At 33.3% G+C, this 25,770-nt stretch overlaps 1 protein-coding gene across 2 annotated transcripts; it reads right to left on the bottom strand.

Annotated features, from left to right (window-relative positions):
* Positions 1–1,921: 1,921 nt before the first annotated feature.
* LOC142638940 (putative nuclear RNA export factor SDE5) lies at positions 1,922–16,625 on the bottom strand. Of its 2 annotated transcripts, XM_075813018.1 has the most exons (13): positions 16,487–16,625; positions 11,680–11,757; positions 10,952–11,583; positions 10,575–10,600; positions 9,677–9,757; positions 8,775–8,812; positions 8,371–8,618; positions 6,446–6,528; positions 6,088–6,144; positions 3,773–3,840; positions 3,583–3,680; positions 3,332–3,402; positions 1,922–2,424 (listed from the first exon to the last, which is right to left on the bottom strand). In XM_075813018.1, exons 3-13 carry the CDS (start codon positions 11,571–11,573, stop codon positions 2,308–2,310), a joined length of 1,509 nt encoding a protein of 502 aa, XP_075669133.1. In that variant the 5' UTR covers positions 11,574–11,583; positions 11,680–11,757; positions 16,487–16,625; the 3' UTR covers positions 1,922–2,307. The 2 variants fall into 2 exon arrangements, with proteins under 2 accessions (XP_075669133.1, XP_075669132.1); XM_075813017.1 differs by lacking the exon at positions 11,680–11,757 and having other exon boundaries at positions 16,487–16,619.
* Positions 16,626–25,770: the final 9,145 nt, after the last annotated feature.

The raw sequence follows: 25,770 nt of genomic DNA, 5'->3' as shown, positions 1-25,770 counted from the left end.
GGTTTAGTTGTGTTGCGTTCGTACTTCATGTCAAATTTTATCATCCCTAATTTGAAATACCTCTTAAAATCAATGGATTTGAAATCAAAGCATTTCAAATCTATTAATTTAAAATCCAAATCTGAATCCAAGTTTCCAAACACAATCTTTGATTATTTCCCCACATTGTCCCCAAAAATAACTCGTTGCATTTTAATTGCTTATTACAATTGCCAACACAACCAAAAGTTCCATTATGCCTTCGCTTTGTTGCTCGACTTCTTAATTATGTCATTTATGGAATAGTATTGCTACAGACACAAACTATTTTACAACATTTTTACAAAATATTGATGTGACAAATTCTTACTAGTTCCAATATGGGTCCACCACTAACATTACATTTATGCTTGCCAATAATTATTTAGAAAATGTTAAAGTCACATTAGTAGTTTGTAAAAATATTATAAAATAATTTGTATCCGTAACATTGCTCTTTATAGAATACAATCTGCCTTATGATTGAGCCAATTCGTCGCAAACTGAAATTTGCTAGTAGTGCACGTGATTCCATATAGGCAAAGTGGCATTCCATTCATCTCAGTGTTGCCTAAGGAGAAGACTATCAAATTAGTAAACCAAGGCATAAATTGTGGAAATTAAATTATAACATAAATAAATGCATGCAGTTAATTCATCTACTAATTGGATCTATAATAAGGGGAATGCATTGGTCCTAGGGATGGCAATGGGGCGGGGCGGGGCCGAAGGATGGGATCTTCACCCCCGCCTCGTATAGATTTTTCTTGTCCCATCCCCGCCCCGCCCCGGCCCGCATGACGGGAAAAATTTCTTGTCCCATCCCCGCCCCTTAAGGCCCCGCGAAGACCCGCGAAGCCCTGCCCTACACCGTAAAACTTTATTTCTTGTTAATTTTTCTTATAACAATTACCATTTTTTCAAATAAAATGACATGTTTCAATATTAAAAATATACTTGAAATTATAAATAAATTTATCCTATCAAATCAAACTAATTTTTAGCAAAAACTAAATAATATTATCTAAATGTTTAACAAGACAATGTCACAACAAAAATCTCATAATATGACACAAAAATCTCATATTATGTTAATGATGAAAAGTAAGTTGAGAAAGACATATGAATCATGAATGAAAAGACAAAAAAAAGAGTTAAAATTGGTACTTTATTTCCAACTTTGCTTGAAAGAAAAGAGAGGTAGAACCACATTAGGTAAAATAAAATAAACTGATGATATTTTCGTTTAAATAGTAGGATTTTAAAATATGAAAAAATTACAACTTAATCCTTATTAACGCGGGGCGATGCAGGTCTAAAAAGTGTAAACCCATCCCCGCTCTGCCTCATAGTGCGGGTCTAAAATCTTGCCCTATTCTCGCCCCATCACCTTTGCGGGGCGGGAAAAACTCGCACAGAGCGAAGCGGAGAGGGGCGGGTCAAGCGGGCCGGAAAAAAATTATCATCCCTAATTGGTCCATATGGAAGAAAAGTAAAGTGCATTCTTGTGTACTCACCTCTACGTGAGGCCTACAGTTATTCTAGGAACGATTGGTTCTCACAAGTCCATTTGGGAAACTTGTTCCTAAAGGGGAAAATAATGCATCTTCAAATTTATTCTCACCATTCACCGATAACCATGTTATGATATCGTAGATACAATATTGTTTCCTCGACTTCCACCATCAGTCATTCGGGTGGGTTGAATATGACACAATGGACTTGCATTCCCTTTGCCAAGTACTTTTACTATAAATTTTACCAATTCAAATCCAATCCAACCCAAGTTTCAAGGGGGAAAAAATCCAACTTACCTACCCTCAAAAAACCATCTCAAAGTGGGTTGAAATTGTGGGGTTGATAGGTTGAAAGCACACTTAACTCTAGGAAAAGCTAATAAGCACAGAAAAGAAACCATAAGTAATAGAAGTTATAGAACTCAATCTCACGTATACAATCATGAGCTCATCGCAATCTAGAAGTACACAGTAGCTCACAACAAAATTTTGCTGGAGTATCAAATTAAACAGACACATGGAGTTCAGCACCTACTACCCCACTGTGTCTCTCTATCTTAGCCATTCCTATTTCTTTTCTTTTCTTTTCTTTTCTTTTTTTTTTTTTTTTTGGTTGGGTGAAAATCTTTTTACATACATGTGGATGTGGTCAATCCAAAAAAATTGAGTAATTTTTAAGAAAAATATATATAATAAGATTTTCACCCAAGTTGTGATTTCCTATTTTCCAGAAGCTTTATAGTGATAGGAACTCTCCTAATTGTCTTTATATTCATTTCTTATAAAAACTCAAGTCTTTTGGGTTGATCACATCCACTTGAATGATAATGGTTCCGCCATCATCCTCCTCTGTCCATTTGATTGATTCCTTTTCCAGTTGCTTCAAAATCTGCAGAATAAAATTAAAAAGTATAAATGACAGATTTCAGCCTTCTCATTACTAAGCAGGGTAACATAGGCATGCGGTAACAAAAAAGCATCTCAAGAAGCTCACAATTCCCTTCCAGCATTTTATCAAAAGATATGAAGATCCAGACAAAACAATATGAATTTTTTTTTGGATGAATAAATTTTTTTAATATGTGACACCTGCACAATATAGAGAGGAATCACAAGGCTCCCAAGTCACAACATAAAAGTTAAAATTGGGCCCCACACAAATCATGATCATAACAGGTTAAAAACAATCACTGATCTAACAGATGCCAAAATTTTCAATCCCTTTGCTATAAATCAATATATTCATTACTATATAGGAATGAAAGGTAAAAGTATCTCTGACCAAAAAAATATTCTAAATAACTTTTTTTTTTTCCTAATATATATTATTCATCAGACCAATTGAATAGATAAATGGTTACCAAAATGAATAATATGAAAGCATATCCTCTGCAATTCCTAGAAATTGGGCTCAAGTGGCAATCAATTAAGTTTTGCCTTGTTTTTCTGGGAGCTTCATACTTGATGCAGAAGTTTGCCATTTCCTTCACTCCAAAAATAATTCCATTCTTTGCCAAGCCAAAAAACTCAACACAAGCTCATTGACAAAAATTGTGTTCCATAGACATGGATATTAGCATGTCCCATTAGAGCAAGAAATACAAAAAATGCAGCGTTGCTGCTTCAGAGTTTCCAGGAGATTGGTACACTTTTAAAGTTTAACTGAGCCCAAAACTAGGATGACCTTAACAAATGAGTTCTAGTTAATAGTTCAAACAAAAATGTAAAAAAAATATAGCCTCAAAAGCAAATAAAACAAGTTTAAATTGCTTATTGGCTCGAGAATTTAGTCATACCAGTCGTTTCCGAGCCCCTTTTTTGGTATCTTCATTGTTGGTCCCCAATATGACCTTCAGGTATTTAAAACCTGATTTTAAAAAAAGAAAAAAAGCAAAATCCATAGTCTTGTCATCCCCTTTTTGTCTTTTTATTTTGGTCTCTTGAGAAAGAAAGAATGTATTGAACCAAAGGATTTAAGAGGCAGAATCCAAAGCCATGTCATATATTCTCAAATTAAGAGTATAAATGGAGGAGAAGAATGGAATACCTTGGATGCCAGAAATATTAGTCAAATGAAGCCTCAGTGAGTGTACAGCATCCTTGGGTTCATGGTCATGCAAGTCAAGGGACACTTCATCATCTTGGCTGTTAAATTGAAACTCATTAGTGATTTATAAGGCTATAAACGGGACAGGCAAGTAGGCAACTCATGAAGAAATGAATTACATTGCACCAACCTGGTTTCATAGACCTTTTGAGCAGATTTCTCATCTGCATCTTTGGCCTTTTTGTTAAAAAAGTGTCCCTAGATTTTCAAACAACAAATAAAACTTAGGGGAATATATTTATACAAAATTAATGTCACAAAGGCACATCAATTTTTAATAATAACGCCAAAGATGTATACTACTCAACCTTGTCTTTTTAAATTTCTGTTATTGTCCTAAATCATTTCTCACGTGTACTACCCCTTCCAGGAAAGTTTAATAATAAAAAATTTCTAAATATGAAATGTGATAATTATGATAATTATTAATAAGAATTTATTACGATTGTGATTGTATATGGAACTATATATTCTAGCATTAGTCATTTATTATGATTGTGTTTGTTTATATATTCTACCATTTAAATAAAATATGATGTGCCAACTGCCAAGATTCTGATGGATGGTTCAAATGTAGAATAAAATTTAAATAAGATTAATATATATATATATATATATATATATATATATATATATATATATAGACACACACACATATATATATTAAAATAATAACCTGTAAAATTGTAATGCCTCAAAAATTTATATGGCACACTATCATGAGGTCAACTAAAAGTTAACTTGCTTCGATTTTATATAGATTATAATTCCATAATAAGTTAGTCAAGAAAATTTTACTTTCGAAAATTACATGCTAAAAAAAGCCGGAGTATAAATGTGGCATCTTCTAATAACATCTGATACCTTGCGCCCATGAGTAATTATTACAGCATACAGCCCCTAAGCATTGGCATTGGTGGTTAAGGAACAGGGTGGGTTGAAGTAGATCTTACGTTTTAATTATTATTATTATTATTATTATTATTATTATATTTAAAAGCTGAAGCGTAGCATTTATTATTGCTACGCTCCAGTTGAGCCACATCAGCATCCACGTCATTATCATTTTTCTTTCTAATTTTCCTATAATTTTTTTTAACATTTACTCTTTTTTTAATAAATATTTACACTTTCTCCGACCTTTCTCTATCCCTTACCTTTTCATCTCTCTACTACCCACTACCCTCTACCTTAGTATCATTAAGGTAGAGGGTAGTGGGTACTCTCCCCATTATCATTTCCCTTACCTTTTCATTTCCCCACTACTCTCTACCTTAATATCACTCATCATCTTTCCCTTCATCTTCATTTTTTTTGTCATTTCTTATTCACAACCTCTTACTATAAATTTGTCATTCTCTCTTCCATTCTTTACATACTTGTCCCTCACAAAAAAAGGTTCTCTCTCTCTCTCTCTCTCAATTTTTTGGTGGATTTTTTTTTTTTCCTTTCATCTTTGCTTTAGGTTGATAAATTGTTGTATTCTTTAGAACTTTATATTGAGCTAATGCGATTTAGTTTTTTATTTAAGTCTTTTTCTCTCTTTAATTGTTAATTTTATTACATGTGTTTTTCTTTAAATTCTTAGTTTGGGTTGCTTTGAATTCACCTATTTAGTTGTTCTATATATGTTATTTTTTTACAACATGACATTTGTTCTATGAAATTCCTTTTAGACTTGATACGTTATCTTTTCATTTGATTTTTTATGTAGCCTCTTGATTTGTAAAGGGTAAGTGCTGATTTATGCTAAGTTTTTGTTTTTGGTATTCTTTTTGGTATTATTTAGTTGTTCAATTTTTTGGTGGATTTCTTTTATTTTTCTTGCAACTCTACTTTAGGTTATTAATTTTTTTGTATTTTTAATAACTCCACTTTGAATTTATGCAATTTAGTTTTGTGTTTTAAGTTTTTTTTCTTTTTTGTTATCTCTAATTGTTAAATGTTATCCTATTACATTATAAAGAATATAATATTATTTTATTATATAACGTGATTTGGATAATTTTATCATATAAGAATTTTACATAAGTTACATAGACAATAGTAAAACAACAACAACAACAACAACAACAATAATAATAATAATAATAATAATAATAAAATATAATTTATAAGATAAGTCTAAAAAAATTATCACATGCAATGCGCGGGTCTACGACTAGCTAGTCTAATGGCAGTAGAGTAAACTAGTAAGTATAGGTAAAATAAGTACGGTTTATTAAGATAAGATTAAATAATTATCAATGTAATGAATTGGTTCAAGACTGAATTTAATTAAATTGAACCTATCATAATTAAATTGATTAAGAGCTGGAAATCAATTTTCTAGGAATAAAAGAAAAAGTTTCAAAGTCAAATGAGGATTAATGAACAATGCGAAGAATTTGATTTGCAACTATTTTCACCTTTAAGCATCAATAATTCAATATCAAGATACCATACCTGTTCTCGAAGTTTGTTTGCCCGTACAAAATCTCCCTTAACAAATGCATCAACAGCCTACAAAGCAACTCCCAATGGGGATTAGAATGATCATCATAAAGAGGACCCATAAAAGTGCACATGAAATGAAAATTTCAGCGGAAGTTTGTGGCAATGGTAAACAAGCAGAAAAGTTTACAGAAAGCAATGGTGTGGATATTGTATCTCCCTTTCACTCTATAAGCAACAAGACCACTATTTTCCCACTGATTTGATATGCCATACCGCCATACCATTCCTATAAATATTCTACACAGTTGTAGCAAGTACATTTTCCAAGAGCATAAGATAAACTAAAAATATAAAAGGAGGATCTTACAGCTTGGTAGTATTCTTTCATCATAATCCAATATTCCTTTACAGCTTTACGTAGGACCTCATAGCTATTCTCATCATCTTCATCTATTTCAGAAGAATGTTTTATGTGGAATAAGCAATAACATTACAAAATCTATTTGAATTAGAAGTTGAAGACAAGAAAACAATCCATATCACAAACATAAAAATCATGTACAGTAAAAGAGAAAAATTAAGTCATGAATTAGAGAATGGCTATTCATGTTCTCATTAATATTGGGCAGATAGCCTGATTTGGTGTTGAACACATCTCATAGAACAAGATCAGCCATTGTTTCCAAGAAATGTGAAGGACTGGCCCAAAGATTAGCTAGCATACAACTTCAAACAAGCCTTAGCCCCAAAACTTTGGTGTTCTCTATAGATTCCCAATAGACTAATCATGATCATTTACATGTATTCTTTTTCACTATTCTATCATATCCAAAATCATACTCTCCATCACCTCCTTAATTGATATGCCATTTTTTACAACTACTACTACTAATGTTTAATTTTAGGTCTTCCTATACCTTTTTTCGCTCCCTAGACTTGAATCAAGTCCCTTTTCCTCACCTATGCATTAATCTCTTCTTTACATATGACCAATGCATCTCAAGCAATTCTCCCTTATCTTTTTATCAATAAGAACCGCCCTTATCTTTAAACAAATTTCTTCATTTTGAATTCTACCTTTCTCTGTATTTCTGCTTATTCATCTTCACATTCTCGTTTCATCTACACTCAATTTATGGACATGTTTCTTCTTAATCGCCCAACATTAAGCACCATAGAGCATAACTAGTTTTATAGAAATATTATAGAACTTACTAGGTATTCTACGACCTTACGCACTTCTCCATCGACCTTACTCTTATCCAACAATTCACATCCTCTACAATCTCGCCATCCTTATGAATTACTAATCCAAGATATTGTAAGCACCCACTCTTTGGTATCTTTTGACCATCAAATCTTACAATCCTTCATCTTTGTTTCTACTTTCACTAAACTTTCCATTAACTCTATTTAATTCCTAGTTAGCCAAAAGCGTTTTAGATTCTAAAGTATCTCTCCGAATTTCTAACTTGAGATTAACTCTACATCTAGTTTCATCCACTAAAACTATATAATCTGCAAACCAAGAGACTTCATCTTGAATTGATGCAGTGAATTCATCCATTACTAGTGAAAAGGAATATGAACTTCAACTTAATGTTCATCCTTGGAGCAAACCTATGTTGATATGAAACTTATCCCACGATTAACATATTGGAGTCGAAACAAAACGCCAACACCAAGAAATTAAAATCTTAAAACTATATTAAATTAATATTTGTAAAAGAGATTTAGGGATTAGATTCAATCAAGTGAAGGAGAGTAGAATGGTTTGAGATGGCTGGACTTTGGAGATGTTTCCCCTACAAAAGTTTATCTTTGACTTGGTCAAGAAGAATCTAATCCTTAAATTCAATCTATCTTTAAAAGTATATGTTGCCAGAAATGTCATTGAAAAAGGATAATATAAGTAAAATATCTTTATCCAATAATTAATATTATTCTGATATATCTGAATCTGTCATACTACACCATGACTTGTGTCACACAATCTTTTACATGAAAACATTTACTTTGCATTCTAGTGTATATATTATTAGACTTCATTCCAAAATGAGAATGGAACATGGGGAAAAAAAAAACTTCATAATTACAACTAAATTCAACTTCTTTTTTTTTTTTTTTGATAGGTAAGTACAACTAAATTCAACTTGTAGGGCTCAAGTTGTAGAGAAGCAAACACACAAGTATCAACTAATAGCTTCCAAATACTGTGTCAATGTCTCTATAAAATAATCTGTGAGATAAATTACTCCCTCATAATGCAAAAATAATAATCAAACTTCATACCATCTTTAGTAACTTCTATTGGCCGCACAGTAGCAATCTTATGCTTTGTAGCAGTGTCTGTAAAAGTTCCAACCACGGGTTTACCAAAAGGTCTCAATCTCCTCACTGGATGAATTCTTTTGGGCACTTCCTCAGATCTTTCAGGAACAGTGAACAATGCTTCTAAAACTTCCTTCTGAAGAACAAGTCTTTCTTTGTCTTTTTTTGGTGACACTGTTAATTTTTTTGTCATATTTCTAGCTCCATCACTGCATAGGCAAAAACAAAAAAAGTAATGAGATTTTGATCTATGCAAAATGATAGGATGATCAAATAAAAAGTGACGTTCCCAAATCATCCTTTCCTTAGCTATATCCAGTCCCCAGGAGTGAGCTAGTAAATTAACAAAAATGGCAAGAACACACCTGCAGGATGAATCTAGGTCTTGGCATTCATCTGAAGACTGTTAAAAAGAACATAGATCAGAAGAGATAACAAGAAAATTAAGAGGTTGTTAATCATCATTTTGTCTTTTATGCCAGATTTGAGTTAACTTTTCAAAAGATGATACTAATGTCCAAAAAAAGGTAACCATATAAGTATAAACAAAATAATAATAGTAATAATTTACAACTTCTTTACAAATAGAAAAGCCAAGATGAACAAATAAATATACAAATTAGTATACTAACAGTGAACTTCAGTATAAGCAAACAGTAACAGCCATAGGCCCATAGCTCGTTAATTAATTATCATACTATCAGATATTATTGTGTGAAAGACCTGATGGAGACCATTGTTATAGACATAATAGAAGTAGTGTTCATGTTCTACTAAAGATGATTAAGGTCTTATCAGTGTCAAAATTGAAAAATGGGACCTCAAGTTTAAAAATCCCATCTCACTTAGCAAGCACGGCATTCAGAAAGATTAATGAACTGAGTACATTTAACTACTCAACTTAACAAAAGATCCAAAATACTATATTTCTCCACTACATTGGTTCTCTTTGTCACCATCACATCAAACAAGGAATGAAGCTCAAAGTTGAGAATATAGGTGCAGCATGTACATATTCATAAACGTTCTGCTAGCAATCATCAAGGTTAAAGTATAAATGATTTTGGGATTTGAACTTGACAATAGAAAGGCTCCATGCAGTACAAACATATTAAGGCACCAGTAAAAACTTTTATATATATAGGCACCAGTCACTAGAGAAGTGAGAGAAGAATCATCATCAAATCCAAATATTATATAATTTCATAAATAATCATATATCGATATTGGAATTGGGTAGAAGCATAAAACTACTAGTAAAGCTTACTTTTTTGCCAGCTAAGTCAACATCATCATCATCATGCTTCTCCAACGTTGAAGCTGACAAGTCAAGAAGTTTCTCCATGCTCTACATGATCAGCAAAATCATTCTTCAAGATTGTTGACTTTAGCAAAATATTGAGGGATTTATATACTAATAGTAACAGATTACCCCAAAAGAGAGGAAAAAAAAAAAAAAAAAAAACTCAAAACGCTGATCTTCTAATAATGATCTGCTATTCATATGAAGAGCAGGGAAAAGGTAAAACGTTTATGTTCATAATGTGAACTCAATGGGGGGAAAATGAAAGACAATTCTCATTGGCATCTTGCAATGAATATAAGATATTTCATACTCTAAAGTTTGAAAGATGTAGTCTGAATATTTTAATAAGTTTTTCCAGCTCATGTTAATTTTAAGTGATGCACCACAAACTACAATTTTGGTCTGTGATTTGCCATCAGCAGGATTAACAACAATTTAGTCTCCACTTTATGGTTATATTATATGGAAGAAGTTAATGTTGAGACATTTAATCATACCAAACATCTATATATATGTATGTATGTATGTATGTATGTGAGTAATTATTAAATATCTCTAGCCACCATACAATGAAGATGTAAAATTTAGAATGTTATGCATTCCTTTTTGTCTTTGTTGAATAAAATTATTTTATTTACCGAAAGATGTATGTATGCATGTGTGTGTTCATGACCCAGAAAGCCAAGGTGCATGTGTGCCTGCACTCGCATAACATCTGACCCCCAACCATACTGGTAAGTGCTTCCAGATGAATTCAAGATAACACTTCTTTCAAAGTGAAAGAGAGAAGATTCAATGTGGTGCATATAAATCATTATCCAAAAAACCACCTTAACCTTAAAGTGAATTTGCACTATACCTTTTGCACATCATGACCACAAAAGCCTGCAAATTCAACAAAATGCCTGATTAAGCATCATATCAAACACTGCAAGTGAACTTAATAAGGAAAACAACAATACCTAATAATAATCTCCGATGCATACAAGAAAAATAGTAGTCATTTTATCTGCTTTAATAATATTTAATTAAAAATAGAAAAGTGTTTTTTACTGAAAACCAATATATATATATATATATATATATATATATATTAAATTTAAATGTCAGGGAAATTGGACATATTCCTTCTCTGAAGCTACTTCAGACACACATACAAACTTCAATGGAGAATTACTAATTTGCTGGCAGGAGTAATGAAAAGCATAAATGGTTGACACAACAAGAAAAATTTACCAAGAACTTCTTGGATCACATTCACGTCTAGCTGGAAGCCATCTCCAAGCATTTCAATCATAAATTCCTCAATATCATCACATGCAGTGCTGCCATTTCTTGCTCTCATACTTGGCACAACTTCCTCACTCCATATCTCAGAGACAGGAAATTCTTTTGCATATAATTTAGGCGGTTTTGTTGCTTCAGGATATTCTTTAGTTACTGGCCTTGACATAACATAATCTTTTGCAATGACACCTGAAACAGTACCTATTGATACAGGACGCACTTTTGACTTCAATGCTCTGGTATTTCTTACTGCATGATTAGACTTCTGACAAAATTCATCAGCTGACATTTCTGAAGGCATTGCACTTTCACCATCCAATTCAAATGACACTTCTGAAGATGTTGAACTTGCACACTTAAATTTATCTTTAGATGCGCAAGAAGCAATGACAGGAGTACTTTCACATGAAGCACAAAGAATTTCACTAGCCATATCTACATTGCGCCTTGCCTGGCAATAAGCAGAGGCTATGTCCTCAAGAGAAAATGCAGAGCCAAAAACTTCGAGCAAACCCTCTAGGTCCCTTGTTTCAGAATCAAAAGGTGCATTGCATGAAGTAACTCCTTGCATTTTATGAAATCTTCAAAATGAATGAGGAGAACAAAATGTCAGTTAGAAATTAGGAATTCCACCAGATGAGAAGAGATTGAAAGAACTAATTCTATTCTTGCATAACTGTAATTTTCAGGGAATTTCAACAAAAAAATCCCTTCTCCAGCAACATTAAGCGTGCGTTTTACTCGTCTCTCCACTACTGCCAAACAAAAAATACTCTTTTCTTCAATATGCCATTCAATAATACAACCTGATTAGAATATATAAAATTACCAACCCAGAAATTTCTTCAATTAGAAATATTTCTTGTGGAAAAATACATAACAACAGATCAACTAAACTACGGAAGTCTTTGTTCAATTATCTGGAACAGAGGACACATATATACATACATTACTACCATATGGAGTCCTCTACTCTTCTTACATTATTTCAACCCTTTGGTATTCAGATAATTTATTAAAATATCAGACACATCATATAATCAGAAGACAAATTTACCTCCACTACCCACAGCTTTTCTCGTTCCTCTTTTTTTTTTTTTTTTAATACCCTACCCTTTTTTTAATTTTTAAACAGGTGAAGGACAGACAGCCGGGCACTCAGGCAACAACAATAGAAAGAGATACCCATTGAAAAAGAATTAACATTATTCATGTAACATAACAAACAGTGTAGTCAAAGCCACTAGGGCAGCTTTAAATCTTTGAGGCAAGACTCCTTTAGTAAGGCACCTGCCTTTGGGGCCTAATTAGGCACCTGAGCGCCTCAAATAGACTGTAAGGCACATCAGGCAAGACTCAACAAAATCAAGCCAAAAAAATTAAAGGCCATTTCATATTTTGGCAAAAAAAAAGGTCTGTAATTCAAGCTAGTGGGTGCCTCTCTTGCTTTCTTCTATCTCTCACCTCTCTTTCTTTCTGCATCAATCTAGATTTTTTTTTTTTTTAAATTTCAATCATATAATATTTTAGCTTTGATAGTTTTCCCCATTTTTTCCAAAACGTAAAAAAAAAAAAAAAAAAAAAAAAAAAAAAAAAAAAAAAAAAAATGTTGTGAAGTCTATTCCTAGATTAATCAATAGAGCCCCCTACCAATTTGAAATTTTCAAACAGCTCCTAATGAACATTACATATGCACCAAATTAGGATAAGAACTCAGAACCAGTCAATGAGTTATAAGTAAGAGACACGAGTCATGAGTATATGCTATTAATACATACAAAGCCTGCAAAGCAACAAAAAAAAAAAAAAAAATTCAATAATCAGCAACTTCTTTATTTGTGACATACAAAAGGACAATGCATACCAAATGAAAAAGAGGTAATACAAATCAATATAACATGGATTTTCAAACAATAATTCACTAATACCAATAGTTCAAAAAACAAAGCATTGAAAGGGTCAAAGGTCCAATTAGGTCAACTAGGATCAGACTGTGACATCAGCATAACATGATAAACACAGTTATTAATTTATACACTAGACATATAACATAAGATATAGAATAATAATATAGAGATTAAATAATAGACTAATACATTATAATATATAGTGTGTCAATAAATTCTACGTTTATATTCCATATTTATATGGGAACACAAATGAAATTTTTGTTAAAGGTCATAATACAAATTTGTTACAAAGTTACTATTGTTGAATATTTAAATATATAATTAAGGAATATAGGTAAAAAAATTGAATTGTTGTGGCTGATTTTTTTTTATAGATACAATAGGATTTGAAACAAGGCACCCACCCCATGATGATTGCTCTTACTATCAAGCCAAGACACCAATAGATTCTTTTTTGCTGTGGGTAGGATTCGATCCCAAGTCTCTTGTTCAATCACCAACAATAAAATTTACAAATTGAGCTAACTGGAACCAAAAATCTTGTAGCTACTGAATTCAAAGGTTGCTTACAATTCAACCCATCCGATTTTTAAACACTGCTATTAACTATAATTTGTGACGGTACATGCTATCATTAGTAATTATAAAGGATTATGTTATGTTGGAAAAAACATTTTCCAATAACAAAATGGTCAACAATTTTGAAACATCCAGAAAAGGAAATGTGAATATATATAAATTTGATGTACAAGAAGTTTCGCAAAAGAGTGATAAATGCAAGGGTTAACTAGACATCATTGAGTTTCTATTTTGGGACACGTCATTTTCTCAGTATCCAAAACAGAGGATGAAAGAAAGACACATGTAATCAAAATTTGTTCAAAAAATACACAAAGATTCTACAGGAATTTCAATTACCAGTTCTTATAACCTAAATGGAGCTAATCTAAGTTTTCAGAAAACACAAGAACAAGATACATCACAACACTCAAGGTTTTCCATTTTTTTTATCTTTTTCTCCAGTTCCCTGTAAACAGAACAGATTGCTTAAGACACTGTCAAGAAAAAAGATGAGCAAAATATGTGCCAAACCCAGAGTCAGAATAAATTTCATTCATCAGTAAATTCAAATAAAAGCAGATCTCTTTTTCTTTATTTCATAGGACACACGGCAACAGGAAACAACAAACTCAAAACTAAAATATGACTCAAAATTGACAATTAGATATAGTTTAAAAACAGTTTTCATCATCACTGATTTTATCACTAATTAAACCCATTTCAAGCTCACACAATAAGATAAAGCAACTAAAGGTGATAGAAAGAAAATGGCAAGGAAGAGAATAAATAATTTCTTACTTGAAAATTTAGTGGTGTGAGAGCAATGGAACAGAAGGCTTTCTCTCTCTCTCTCTCTCAAAAGGCAATGCTTCTCAAGGAATAAGATGGAGTAATGGGAATCTAAAACCCATTTGTAGAGTTGTTTGGTGAAGTATAGGTGAAACACTAAAATAAATCATTTAAAAATTAACTAAAAGGCAATGCATGACCAAAAAGAGTCACTTCTGGAGCAAGTTAGTTCGTATAAACGACAAAATGTGATCTTCTCAAGCAATCTAATAAAGAGGTGGCACATACACTCCTTTGCATTAACACGTTTTCCTTTTCTTATTTTATTGATAAACTAGAGAGGATGCCCAAAAAAAACCCTCAAATGAAAATGGATGGAAGATAGAAGATTAGAATGTGAAAACAGCTTTAAAATTCATAACATGATTCAACCTAAACGTGCATTAATAGAAATTAATAACACCTAGCTGTGTACATCTCCTGTGTACTATATCTTTGTTCTTTTCATCAATAAAGTAATTACCAAAGAGAAATAATAACAAATAGTCGATATTTGAATCTTTAAGACATTAATTTGGTTATGTGAAGACTTGATCCAAACTTAGGAAAAATAAAATGTAATTTACAAATTGTTGGATGTACATAGCTGAAGGGGGAAAAATTAATGGTTGGCATTATTTTTAGCAATACATAAACCCATTTTAAGCTCATCAGATTACAATAAGCAGCAAATAAGGATGATAAAGCAATGTATAGGAATAAATACAGAGATTACTTGAAAATAGTATTTAAAATTGTCCTTTTTTTCCCTACATATGTTGTGAGCAAGAAAATCGTTAGTGATACTTAAAACTAAAAAGAGGCAACAATGGATTTGAATGTTGACATTAACATCATTTATTCCAATGATTTAGAAAGAAAAAAAAATACACAACAGAAAATGAGTTAAAATTTTCTTTCCATTTTTGTTCTACAAGTTTCTTCCATTCTTTCCATTCTATTTTTAACAAAACAGTGCCATAAGGACAGAAAAAAAAAATTATTACAAAATACAGATATGAATTCATTTTAGTTAGAAACAAATTCCAATCAATGACACTATTTTTAGCACTAGTCAACTAAACAATCTTGATGGATAAATAAGGAGAATATATCTAATCTTGCCCTGCACTTTTCACAAAGGCAAGCTTAAAATTAATCAACCAACAGATTTAGAGCACGGTTAATCATCAGCTAATGCTTTGACAACTAGAAGAGCTTTCCTTCTATTCATTTCACTCAAAAATTCGTTACAACAGAATAGAATGGACAAATTTCCTTCTGCCATCCCTTTCATTCAATTTTTCACCAACCAAACAGAGTACCAAGGTAGATTAAATCTAACTGTGGCTAAACATTTGTGCATAGCTTAAAAAAAATTACAATCATGGCCAAACTCGTAGTACTAATATTAATCTACAGATAACTATGACATCGCTGAAAAATCTAACGATTGAAATCTTCTTTCTTTTCTTTACAAACATTTTCCAAATAACCATACGAAAAATTAGGGGAATAAACAAACCAACAAGGAGAAGAAGAAGCACACTAACATGGAAGAAACTTCAATCATTAGTTATTGTTTTTCAACCTTTTTGTGTTTTCATTACTTTCCACTCCATTTCTATCATTTTTTTTCCTTCATTTTCTTGCCAAACAAGCATCACACTAGACACAAAGTCAAAATGTAATCAAGACGCTAAAAAACATAAGTCCAAGCATCAGCATTGGCCTTAACAACAATCAAAGCCATACAAACTCCTCAGAACAAAATTAGCAAACACTGATGATGGAAGTAAAAGCAGCGTGAACGAGTGGAATGACACAGTGCTTAACCCTAAAATACTCAATAGTTTCCTTCCTTGTCTTTTCTTTCATTTTTCTCAACAATCAAACAGATTGAACAGGTTTTGAAAAGCGGTTTCTGTCATTACCAATTGTTTTCAACGACAACGGAACGAGAAAATTCTTCATTTTCCGGTCCGTTTCTTGTTATTTCCTCCATTTTCTCACCAATCAAACACGACACACATTACATGCAAAATGTGATGAACTTAAGCAAATTCTATAATAGCGTAGCCATTGATATCAGCGTTGATGGAACTGAATTTCATCTGGACAGACTAATAAGTGAGTGATGGAGTTGAAAATCCAATGCAGATGAAGTGAATGAGAGATTGCTTACATTGAGATTGAGCGCTGAGAGACAGAGAGAGAAATGGTCAGTCACAAACACACACAAAAGTTCTCTCTCTCCTACTCTCTCTCACTAGGTTGATGGTTCTGAGTAAAGAGAGAGACTGAAATGTGAAAGAGTGAATGACAGAGAAAAAGAGAGAGGAATAGTAGTATTTATAGGAGGAGGAGGAGTGTGTAGCGTGTGCTTGCTTTCACTGATTTGTCTATTCATGGCAGTACTGCCAAAAGTATTATTGTCTAATTCAATTTGTGAACTCAATTTAAAATAATAATTTTTTTATTATTTATTATTAATAAAATTCTTCTCAAAATTTTTTTTTTTAATCAAATTGAAAATTTGAAATTGCGAAAGCGTCACTTTTGCCCTGCTGCTGTTTTAGCCGCAAACGATTTGTCAGGGTCCTCCTTTCACGCGATATAGAAGGAGGTGCTCAACACGCTCATTTTGCCAAGCCGATTCCTCTTCTTTTTTTGTATGTTTCCTTTCTTTTCTTAATTTTTAGTTTTAAAAGGGTGCATTAAATTTAAATAACAAATCATCAAGTTCTTTTTTTTTTTTCTTTTTATATAATTCAGATAGTTACAAGAGTGAGAGTTTTTTTTTTTTTTTTTGATGAACAACTTTGAATTGTATTCAACCAAACAAGGAAATTGAAATACAATAGCGGTGACAAATTGGAATAACAAGAGCAACTAATTACAATCAGCTTGAACCATCTCTTGCATAGATGGAGATGAAACCCCCACCCGCACCTGAGAAACTTCACCAATTCTTTCAAGCAAAGCTAGCTCATGGGTAGCCCTGTTGTATTCCCTTTTCAAATGTTTGATTTTCCAGCTTCTGAAAGAGTCTAGCAAAGCAAGAATACTCTAGTACAGGTGGTCGAGGCATCCATCAACGAGCTTCTCATCAATATTGTTCATAGTAGACGCAACATCCGATTCAATCATAATTTGTGGGATCTTCAAGTCACGGGCAAGCAAAATTCCAGCTTCCACAGCAATGGCTTTCACTTCAGCTACTGAAAACTGGCCTTGGAGGTATTTACAACAAGTCGCAATGACTACACCACAAGAATCTCTAACAATAGCTTCAACACTTGAATTTCTCCTATCCATAGAGGTCGCCCCATCTACATTGATCTTGAAAACTCCAAGAGGCGAGGGAGTCCATCTACAATTTTCTGCAACTTGACTTTTGAACAAAGCCACCCTTGCCCCTCTATGTTCATGAAGAAATATATTGGCAAAACTCCAAATTTGGCACGGCAATCTGCATGTTGATTCAAAAACAATTAAATTCCTGTTATACCATATTGACCAAGCTACTCCAAAGAACACTTCAAGGTCTCGGGTTGGTCCTTTTTCAAGGATTTTTAATGCAACATCAGATATATCATAAAGCCCTTGCCAATTCTCAATAACATGGACATCCCAATTATCCCAAACCTTTTTCGCTGCCTCACAGTTAATGATAGAATGAAAGATTGGCTCCACATCTCTTCCGCAACAAGGACAAACATCACTTTCCCTAATGCCTCTTTTCTTTAGGTTCACCATTGTTAGGAGGGCATCCACACATGCCCTCCATGCAAAGATTTTAATCTTTGATGGAATATATATGTTCCAAATTTTCTTCCATAAATGATCTCTTAGATCCCTGAAAGAGCTTTCTCCTTCCTCCAAAGAGTCCACCATATTAAGAGCTACATAGTAGGCACTCTTGACAATAAATACACCTTTATTGTTGCCAACCCAAATAATTTTGTCCTCCAGGAGATTAAAACTAATTGGGATGTTGAGAATTGTTCTTGCTTCAAATGGCAGAAAAATGGACTTAACAAGATCAGCTTTGCAACTTCTGGTATCACAATCAATTAAAGCCGAGACCATAGGATAGTTGTCAAAATTTTGAGGAGGGGAGACCACTTTATACGTTGTAGGAGTTGGCAACCACTTGTCATTCCAAATATGGATCTTCCTCCCATTGCCAACTCTCCAACGAGTACCTCTCCTAATTACATCAAGCCCGTGCATTAAGCTTCGCCAAGCATAGGATGGCCTAGATCCCAAACTAGCACTAAGGACATCTCCATAGGTGTAGTACTTAGCCTTATAAACTTGGGCTAATAAAGAATTTGGGTTCATGAGAAGCCTCCAAACTTGCTTTGCTAACATGGCAAGATTGAAAGCTTGAAGGTTTCTGAAGCCCATTCCGCCTTTAAGCTTGGATTTGCATAAATGCCTCCAACTCACCTAAGCAATTCTAGATTCCTGACCACGTTGCCCCCACCAAAGCCTTCTCATCATACCCTCAATTTCATCACACAAGCCCTTTGGTAATTGAAAACAACTCATACTATACGTAGGGATAGCTTGGGCCACCGCTTTTATGAGAATCTCCCTACCCCTAATAGAAAGAATTTTTTCTTTCCACCTCGATAACTTCCTTCCCACCTTTTCTTTGATCTCAACAAAGACTTCATTTCTTGATTGGCCAATGATTAAGGGAAGACCAAGATACTTACTGTGTCGGGAATCTTGCATAGGCCCTAAAATCTCCAAAATCTCATGCTTCCTTTCCACCTCCGTATTAGCACTAAAGAAAATTGAGGATTTATTCGTATTGATTTTCTGACCTAAGGCAGCCTTATACAAGTGAAGAATTTCAATTAACTATTGACATTCCCGGCTATTAGCTTTACAAAAAAGCAAACTATCGTCTGCAAAGAAGAGATGCATGATCTTAGGGCAGCCTCTGCAAATAGATAAGCCACTCATCTTTTGATCTCTTACAGCCTTACTTATGAGTGAAGAAAAACCATCTACGCAAAGTAAGAACAAATAAGATGATAGGCGATCTCCTTGACGGAGTCCTCTCGAAGGTATAACATTACCATAAGCTACACCGTTAATAAGCATAGAATAGGAAACAGTTGTTATGCAAAGCATTATCAGAAAAATCCAGTTTTCATGAAAGCCCAATTTTTTCGTGACTTGTTCAATGAAGCCCCATTCCACCCTATCATAAGCCTTACTCATGTCCAATTTAATTGTCATATAACAATTTTTACCATCTTTTTGTGATCAAGATAGTGCATGAGCTCAAAGGCTATAAGAACATTATCTGTTATTAGCCTCTCAGAAAGAAAGGCACTTTGATTTTCTGATATTATTTGAGGGGGGGCCAATTTCAGGCAATTAGCTAAGACCTTAGAAATAAGTTTATAGATCACATTGCTTAGACTAATCGGTCTAAACTCTGTCATTTGAGTTGGATTGGAAGTTTTTGAGATAAGAGTAATAAATGTTTTATTTATGTCAACCATAGATATATTGGAATTTAGAACATTTAAGACCATGCAAACAACATCATTACCCACAATATCCCAATATTTTTGAAAAAAGATAACTGGCATACCATTTGGACCTAGAGATTTGGTCGGGTGCATCTGTTTAAGGGCTGCTTCAACCTCATCTCTTGTGAACTGTTTGATCAAACTTTGGTTCTTTTCGAATGACACCTTGGGATCAATAGCTTCAATTACCTCCAGAATCTTATTAGGGTGGGAAGTCGTATACAGCTTCTCGAAGTATGAAACTACAATTTCAACAACCTCCGTAGTGGACTTTCTCTAGACTCCCATTTCATCCATGAGTCTGGTAATGGTATTTTTCTTTTTTCTCCCAGATGCTTTTGTGTGAAAATATTTTGTATTACAATCCCCAAGACCCATCCACTGAACTTTAGGTCTTTGTTGCCACATGATTTCATCACAATCCAGCAAATTATTAATATCCTGCCTGATCTTGTTAATTTCACAACCATTACTTCCATTTTGATCCCTCAAGACTAATTCATTAAGGACTTTCCTTTTATTCTGAATTTGCCTTGGAACATGGCCAAAAACTGACCTATTCCATCTTGATAAACCAGCTGCACAATGCTTAAGTCCTACTGCCATGCCATTTGGAGTATATAGGTCTACACTTTCATTCAAAGCTGCCCTTATAATATCTCTGCATTCATCTCTTCTCTTCCACATTGCTTCAAATTGGAACCTCTTTTTCCTGGGGCTTTGCGTTGCAATGGAATCAATGATCAGGAGTGCGCAAAGGTCACTAGTAGAATCCACAAGATGATGCACTCTTGTGTCCCTGTAATAATCAATCCACTCCTGCGTAACCAAAGCACGGTCTAGCCGAAGATACATTTTGTGCCTTCCTTCTTGCATATTTCACCAAGTGAACTGTAGGCCACAATACTCAAGATCCATGAATCTGCAACAATTAATTGCATCCCTGAAATCATCCATCTGCCTTTGTGATCTTCGAGCTCCGCCCATTTTCTCTACTGTTGATACAATTTTGTTAAAATCCCCGAAGCACAACCAAGGAAGCTAAATCTTTCTGCTAAGTGCCTTTAATAAATTTCATGATTCTTTTCTTTGGTGGACCTCAGGATTTCCATAAAAACTAGTAATCTACCATTTAAACCCCGAATTTTTAGTAACAATGGCATCAATATGCCTACCCGAATAGCTTTGAACATCAACAATAATTTCCTTTCTCCACATCAGAGCCAAGCCTCCACTTCTTCCAATGCTTGGATCAACTAAGAATGTGTTTGGATCCGGCGTTTCCTACGTTTCAGCGTTTGCGTTTTGGACATGGGACCCACGCTACAGTTGCAAGAAGTAAACGCGCAAAAAACTCAGCTTTCCTTCTTCTTCTTTTTTTTCTTTAGCCGTTAATGTTGACTTTTCCCGTGAACAGTGCACCCGTGCACTGTTCACGGGACCCACAAACATCACTTTTCAGCAACTTTTCATTAAAAATGGGTCTCACGGCACTATTCACACATTTAAAAATTATTTTGCTACAGTGTTTTTAGTTTTCAGTTTTCAATTTCAGCAAATAAATTCTATCCAAACGGACCCTAAGCCATTTATAAAACCACTGTTCACCTTCTTCCTCCCCATGCTTCTCTTCTTCAGCTTTGTTTCCGACAAAAAATAAAAAATAAAAAAATCGAGATCCCATTGTTGCACCAATGTGCGCAACGCTTGAACTGACCAAGGGTTCCCAGGCCCTCAACAATTCCATCTTAAAGCCCTCATTTTTCTCGGCAGTGCTACCTCACAGTCATCGCCGTTTCATTAAAAAGAATTGAACTTTTGTTGCTATCATCCTTTCCACATACCTTTTTTTGCATTCTTCCTTTGGCTTTTATCAGGTCCTCAATACTTTCATGTCTTTTGTTTCCAACTTTTGGGCCTTTATTCATCATATCCATGTCTTGGGCTTGGGCTTGGGCTTGGGCTTTACCCTTCTCTCTAGCTAATTTCTTCCAGCTTCCTTTACTCATTGTTTTCTTTTCACCTACTGACTTGGGCTCTTCTCATCTGCATTCCTATTCTTAGAAACTCCTTTCTTAGGCTTAAGTGGGTTGAACACCTCCTGGTCTTCATTACTCGGCCCAAATGTTTTAATATTAGCTGCTGACATGGCATCCTCATTCGACTTGAACAACTCTTCACCTAGAATAGTTCTTGTTTCGTCCTCCTTATTTCTTGTTTCCTGATGCAACCCCAACCCACATGTTGTCTCCACTGCCTTGTCCCATCCATGCAGACTGCCCCTATCAAGAAAACTTGAATTTGAATTTTTTGTCAGTGTCTCCGAGTTCAAGACTTTCGTCATCACTACCTCATCATTACTGTTCCGGCCAACGTCTTTATCATATTCCGATTGAGTTGATGAACTGAAATTTACCATTGTACCCGTTGCCTTGATTCTTGTATCATCCACATCCATATGACCTGAACTCCTACCACCAGATGCTTTTCCTTTCTCACCTCCACTTCTGAGCACACCTCCTACCTTGAGCCACTCCCCATATTGCCTTTCTTTCAAGCCTTCAGTTTGACTCATTTGGCAGTGTTTATCATCATGCCCAAGAATTCCACAGATGAGACAAAAAATAGGAAGACGCTAATACCTAAAAAAAAAAAAATCCAGCATCGTTCACCTTTCGTGTTGGTAATATTTCCCCCTCTGCAAAGAGGCTTGTCAATAGGAATTTCTACCCTTATTCTCATGAACTTTGTGCTTGGTCTGCTTGTAACGATCTTTTGTCCACTTCGATTACTTTGCCAAGTCTACTCCCTATATCTTTCCCAGCTTCCTCAGACATGTATTCAAATGGCAGACCCCAAACTTGGATCCAAAAAGGGGCATGAGTGAAGGAAATGTTTGATGCTGTTAATCCTTTCCTCCATCGACATAGAAGAAGCAAATTATTATCAAAGTTCCATGGACCACTTTTTTCAACCCACTCCATTTGGCACAATGATCCAAATTTAAATTGCAATATATTGTTCCCTACCTCCACTATCCTCAAATCCGATCCCATTTTCCACGCTGACTTCAGAGTATTTTTAAAGGCTTTTTGATTCTGTTGACGATCTATGAGGAGGCGCCCAAACAAGCTTAACGAACATTCTCCGATTAAGTCCAATCTTGCTCCATCTGTTATGACTATATCATCCTCCTCCTCCTTTGTGAGCTGTAGCTTTTGAAGACAATCCAATACTTCTTGCGCCAAAGATTCACACTATACAGGTTACTACCCAAACAAGCTTGTATGAGTAGGCCAAGAGAATGCCCTTAAGAGAAAATAGAGAGGGAGAGAATACTCGTATCTAGAGAGAGAGAGAGAGAGAGGCTCCTACAGGGGAGAGATTTGTTTTTTTTTTTCTCCTCAAGTGAGAGATTTTTATTTTTTTGAGAAACAGTGAGAGAAAATTTGAATCTTAAATATTATAGAAACACCAAAAAGTACCTATAAATTGAGGTACACGACTCTTAGTAATAAATAATCAAGTTCGAACATACTACACATCTTATTAGTGTATATTTGACATCAATTTATTTTGCTTTTTTCCATTACTTTTTACTCAAAGTATATCAAAGTATATTAAAGTAATAATAAAATTTTTAAAATTTGTACATAAAAGTTAAAAGCTAAACTAAACTATAGGCAAACAAAAATGGAACAATTGTAGAAATTGTTTATAAAGTTATAATAAATGAGGAGGATCATATAATAAAAAAAAGAAACTATTTAAGATGAGAAAACGTTAACAACACTTTCACAACAAATCACCGGTGGTAAATTGTTGTTGATTTTAATTTAAACTCATTACTGAAATTACTTTTTTACCTATTAGTAACAATCTGCTACTTAAAATTTGTTGTGAAAAAAGTTATAAAAATATTGTGTACATAACATTTCTCATTTAAGATACACAATTTATTAGCAAACAAATATGTACAAATGGTTACTTTCCTATGCAAGCGGACAAAGTTATGTGCATTGTTTTAAAAATCGGACCAAACCAACCAATTCAACCACAAGACTAGTCCAGTTTAGTAAAATCCCTCAAAAGAGTCAAAACCGATAAAAACTGGGTTGAAACCAAGGCACAAAACAGTTATTTGAAATGGTTTTTAAAACCATGGTTATGTGTGTTGAACTCACTCATCAGGATTAATCGTGTGAGTGGATTAATTATTTTATTTTCTATTTTTTATAATTTATGAAAAAAATTTGAAATTTATTTTAAAATATTTAGATTTTAAAATAAATCAAGGTTGCTAATTTTTACAGTTTCATAATATTTATTTGAATTATAGTTAATTATTAAGTTAATCTTGATATCATCATGGTCTAACATTTGATCAAATTCAATCTAACCTTTGGTCAAAGTCCCGAGCCGATAACAAAATCTAGAACTTCGTAATTTCCTAATTCTTTTAATGGTCCAAAATATGATTGAATTTTTTATAAATTCACCACTAACTTGAAATAAACTTCAAATTGCTTTATTTCTTGTCACTTAACTATAATTTATTTGTCAAGAGTCTTGTAACTAAAGTACTAATTTGGCACCTTCACATACACAAAATATTTGGGGTTTAAAGGGGAAAAAAATTGCAACATATTGTAACTGTCTCTAAAAAAAACTATAATTTATTTAAGCTAAATGACTAATTTGGTCCTTAACTATTTGAGTCCACAACTATTGAAACTAAGCCAATTTCATCATTGGCCTCCTTTTCATTTAAATTTTAATGGAATTGGAATTTATTTGATTTTGAAAATTGTATATTTTCTATAATTTTGTAACCTATGCGTTTGTCACAAAAACTAATTTCATTCAAATTTGAACAAAGGGGAGATTCAAATGAAACTGATCTAATTATGAAAGTTTGAGGGAGTAAATTAATACAACTAATAGTTGAGGAACTAAATTAAACTTCATCCTTAGAGGACCAAAATTAGCAATTCAACCTTTATAATTTGGTATGAGACCACTTTTTAGTTCATTATTTTTGGAGTATTAACACCAAGCTAAGTCAATTTATTTTGATTGGCCAATACTATTTTGAATTTTCAAGAAAAAAGTATAATTTTTTTTTGGTTGATAATTTAGTACTTATAACTGAGGAGGTAGGTTTCAAACCATGAATACTTTTATTGAAAATATTAAGAAATGTGAAAAAGTTGAGTTACAAATTACAAGGCTCTTGGCAAATTAAGTAATAAAAAAAATATTTATTTCAAGGTTAATAAAAAGTTGGATATCAAAGGGTTTATATACTTTCTAAAGTTCAAATGAGTTATTTATTTTTATAATCAAATAAACTCTCTACATTTCAAAGTAATTTTTTTTTAGAGGATTTCAACCTATAGCGTCCGCTAATGATAATAGTTCTTTTTCATCAAACTATGACACAAATCGATTTTTGTTATAGGCAAGAATTGAACCCCAGATCTCTTATTCAACTATTAGAAATTTTACCAATTGAGCTAACTAGAATCCACTACATTTCAAAGTAAATAGTCTTTCTCGTATCATTGTCCCTCTCATAGTCTCATCAAAATATGTTTCTATTGTACACGCTCATCACCTAAAATAAGGTTGGCTAGCTATTATATCAAATTAATTTATTTGTGTTATTAATATATCTTCTTCTTTCTTCTCAAAAAAAAAAAAAAACTTCTTTTTTATTTTTCGTGTAATTATTGAACACTCTTAGAATATAGCTATATGGTATTTCATACCAATAAAAACAAATCATTTAATATAAAATTTTATTCTTTTCATAGGATGTTTTAAAGCTTATCTCAAATTGTTGTATCAAATGGATTGCTTGTATTGTTCTCAAAAAAAAAAAAAGATTTCTTTTATTGCAATGTAGTTG

This window comes from Castanea sativa, chromosome 6 (assembly GCF_040712315.1).
Source record: "Castanea sativa cultivar Marrone di Chiusa Pesio chromosome 6, ASM4071231v1".
Lineage (NCBI taxonomy): Eukaryota > Viridiplantae > Streptophyta > Magnoliopsida > Fagales > Fagaceae > Castanea > Castanea sativa.
The sequence above is the reverse complement of the archived record's forward strand: the minus strand, read 5'-3'. Positions and strand labels throughout refer to the sequence as shown.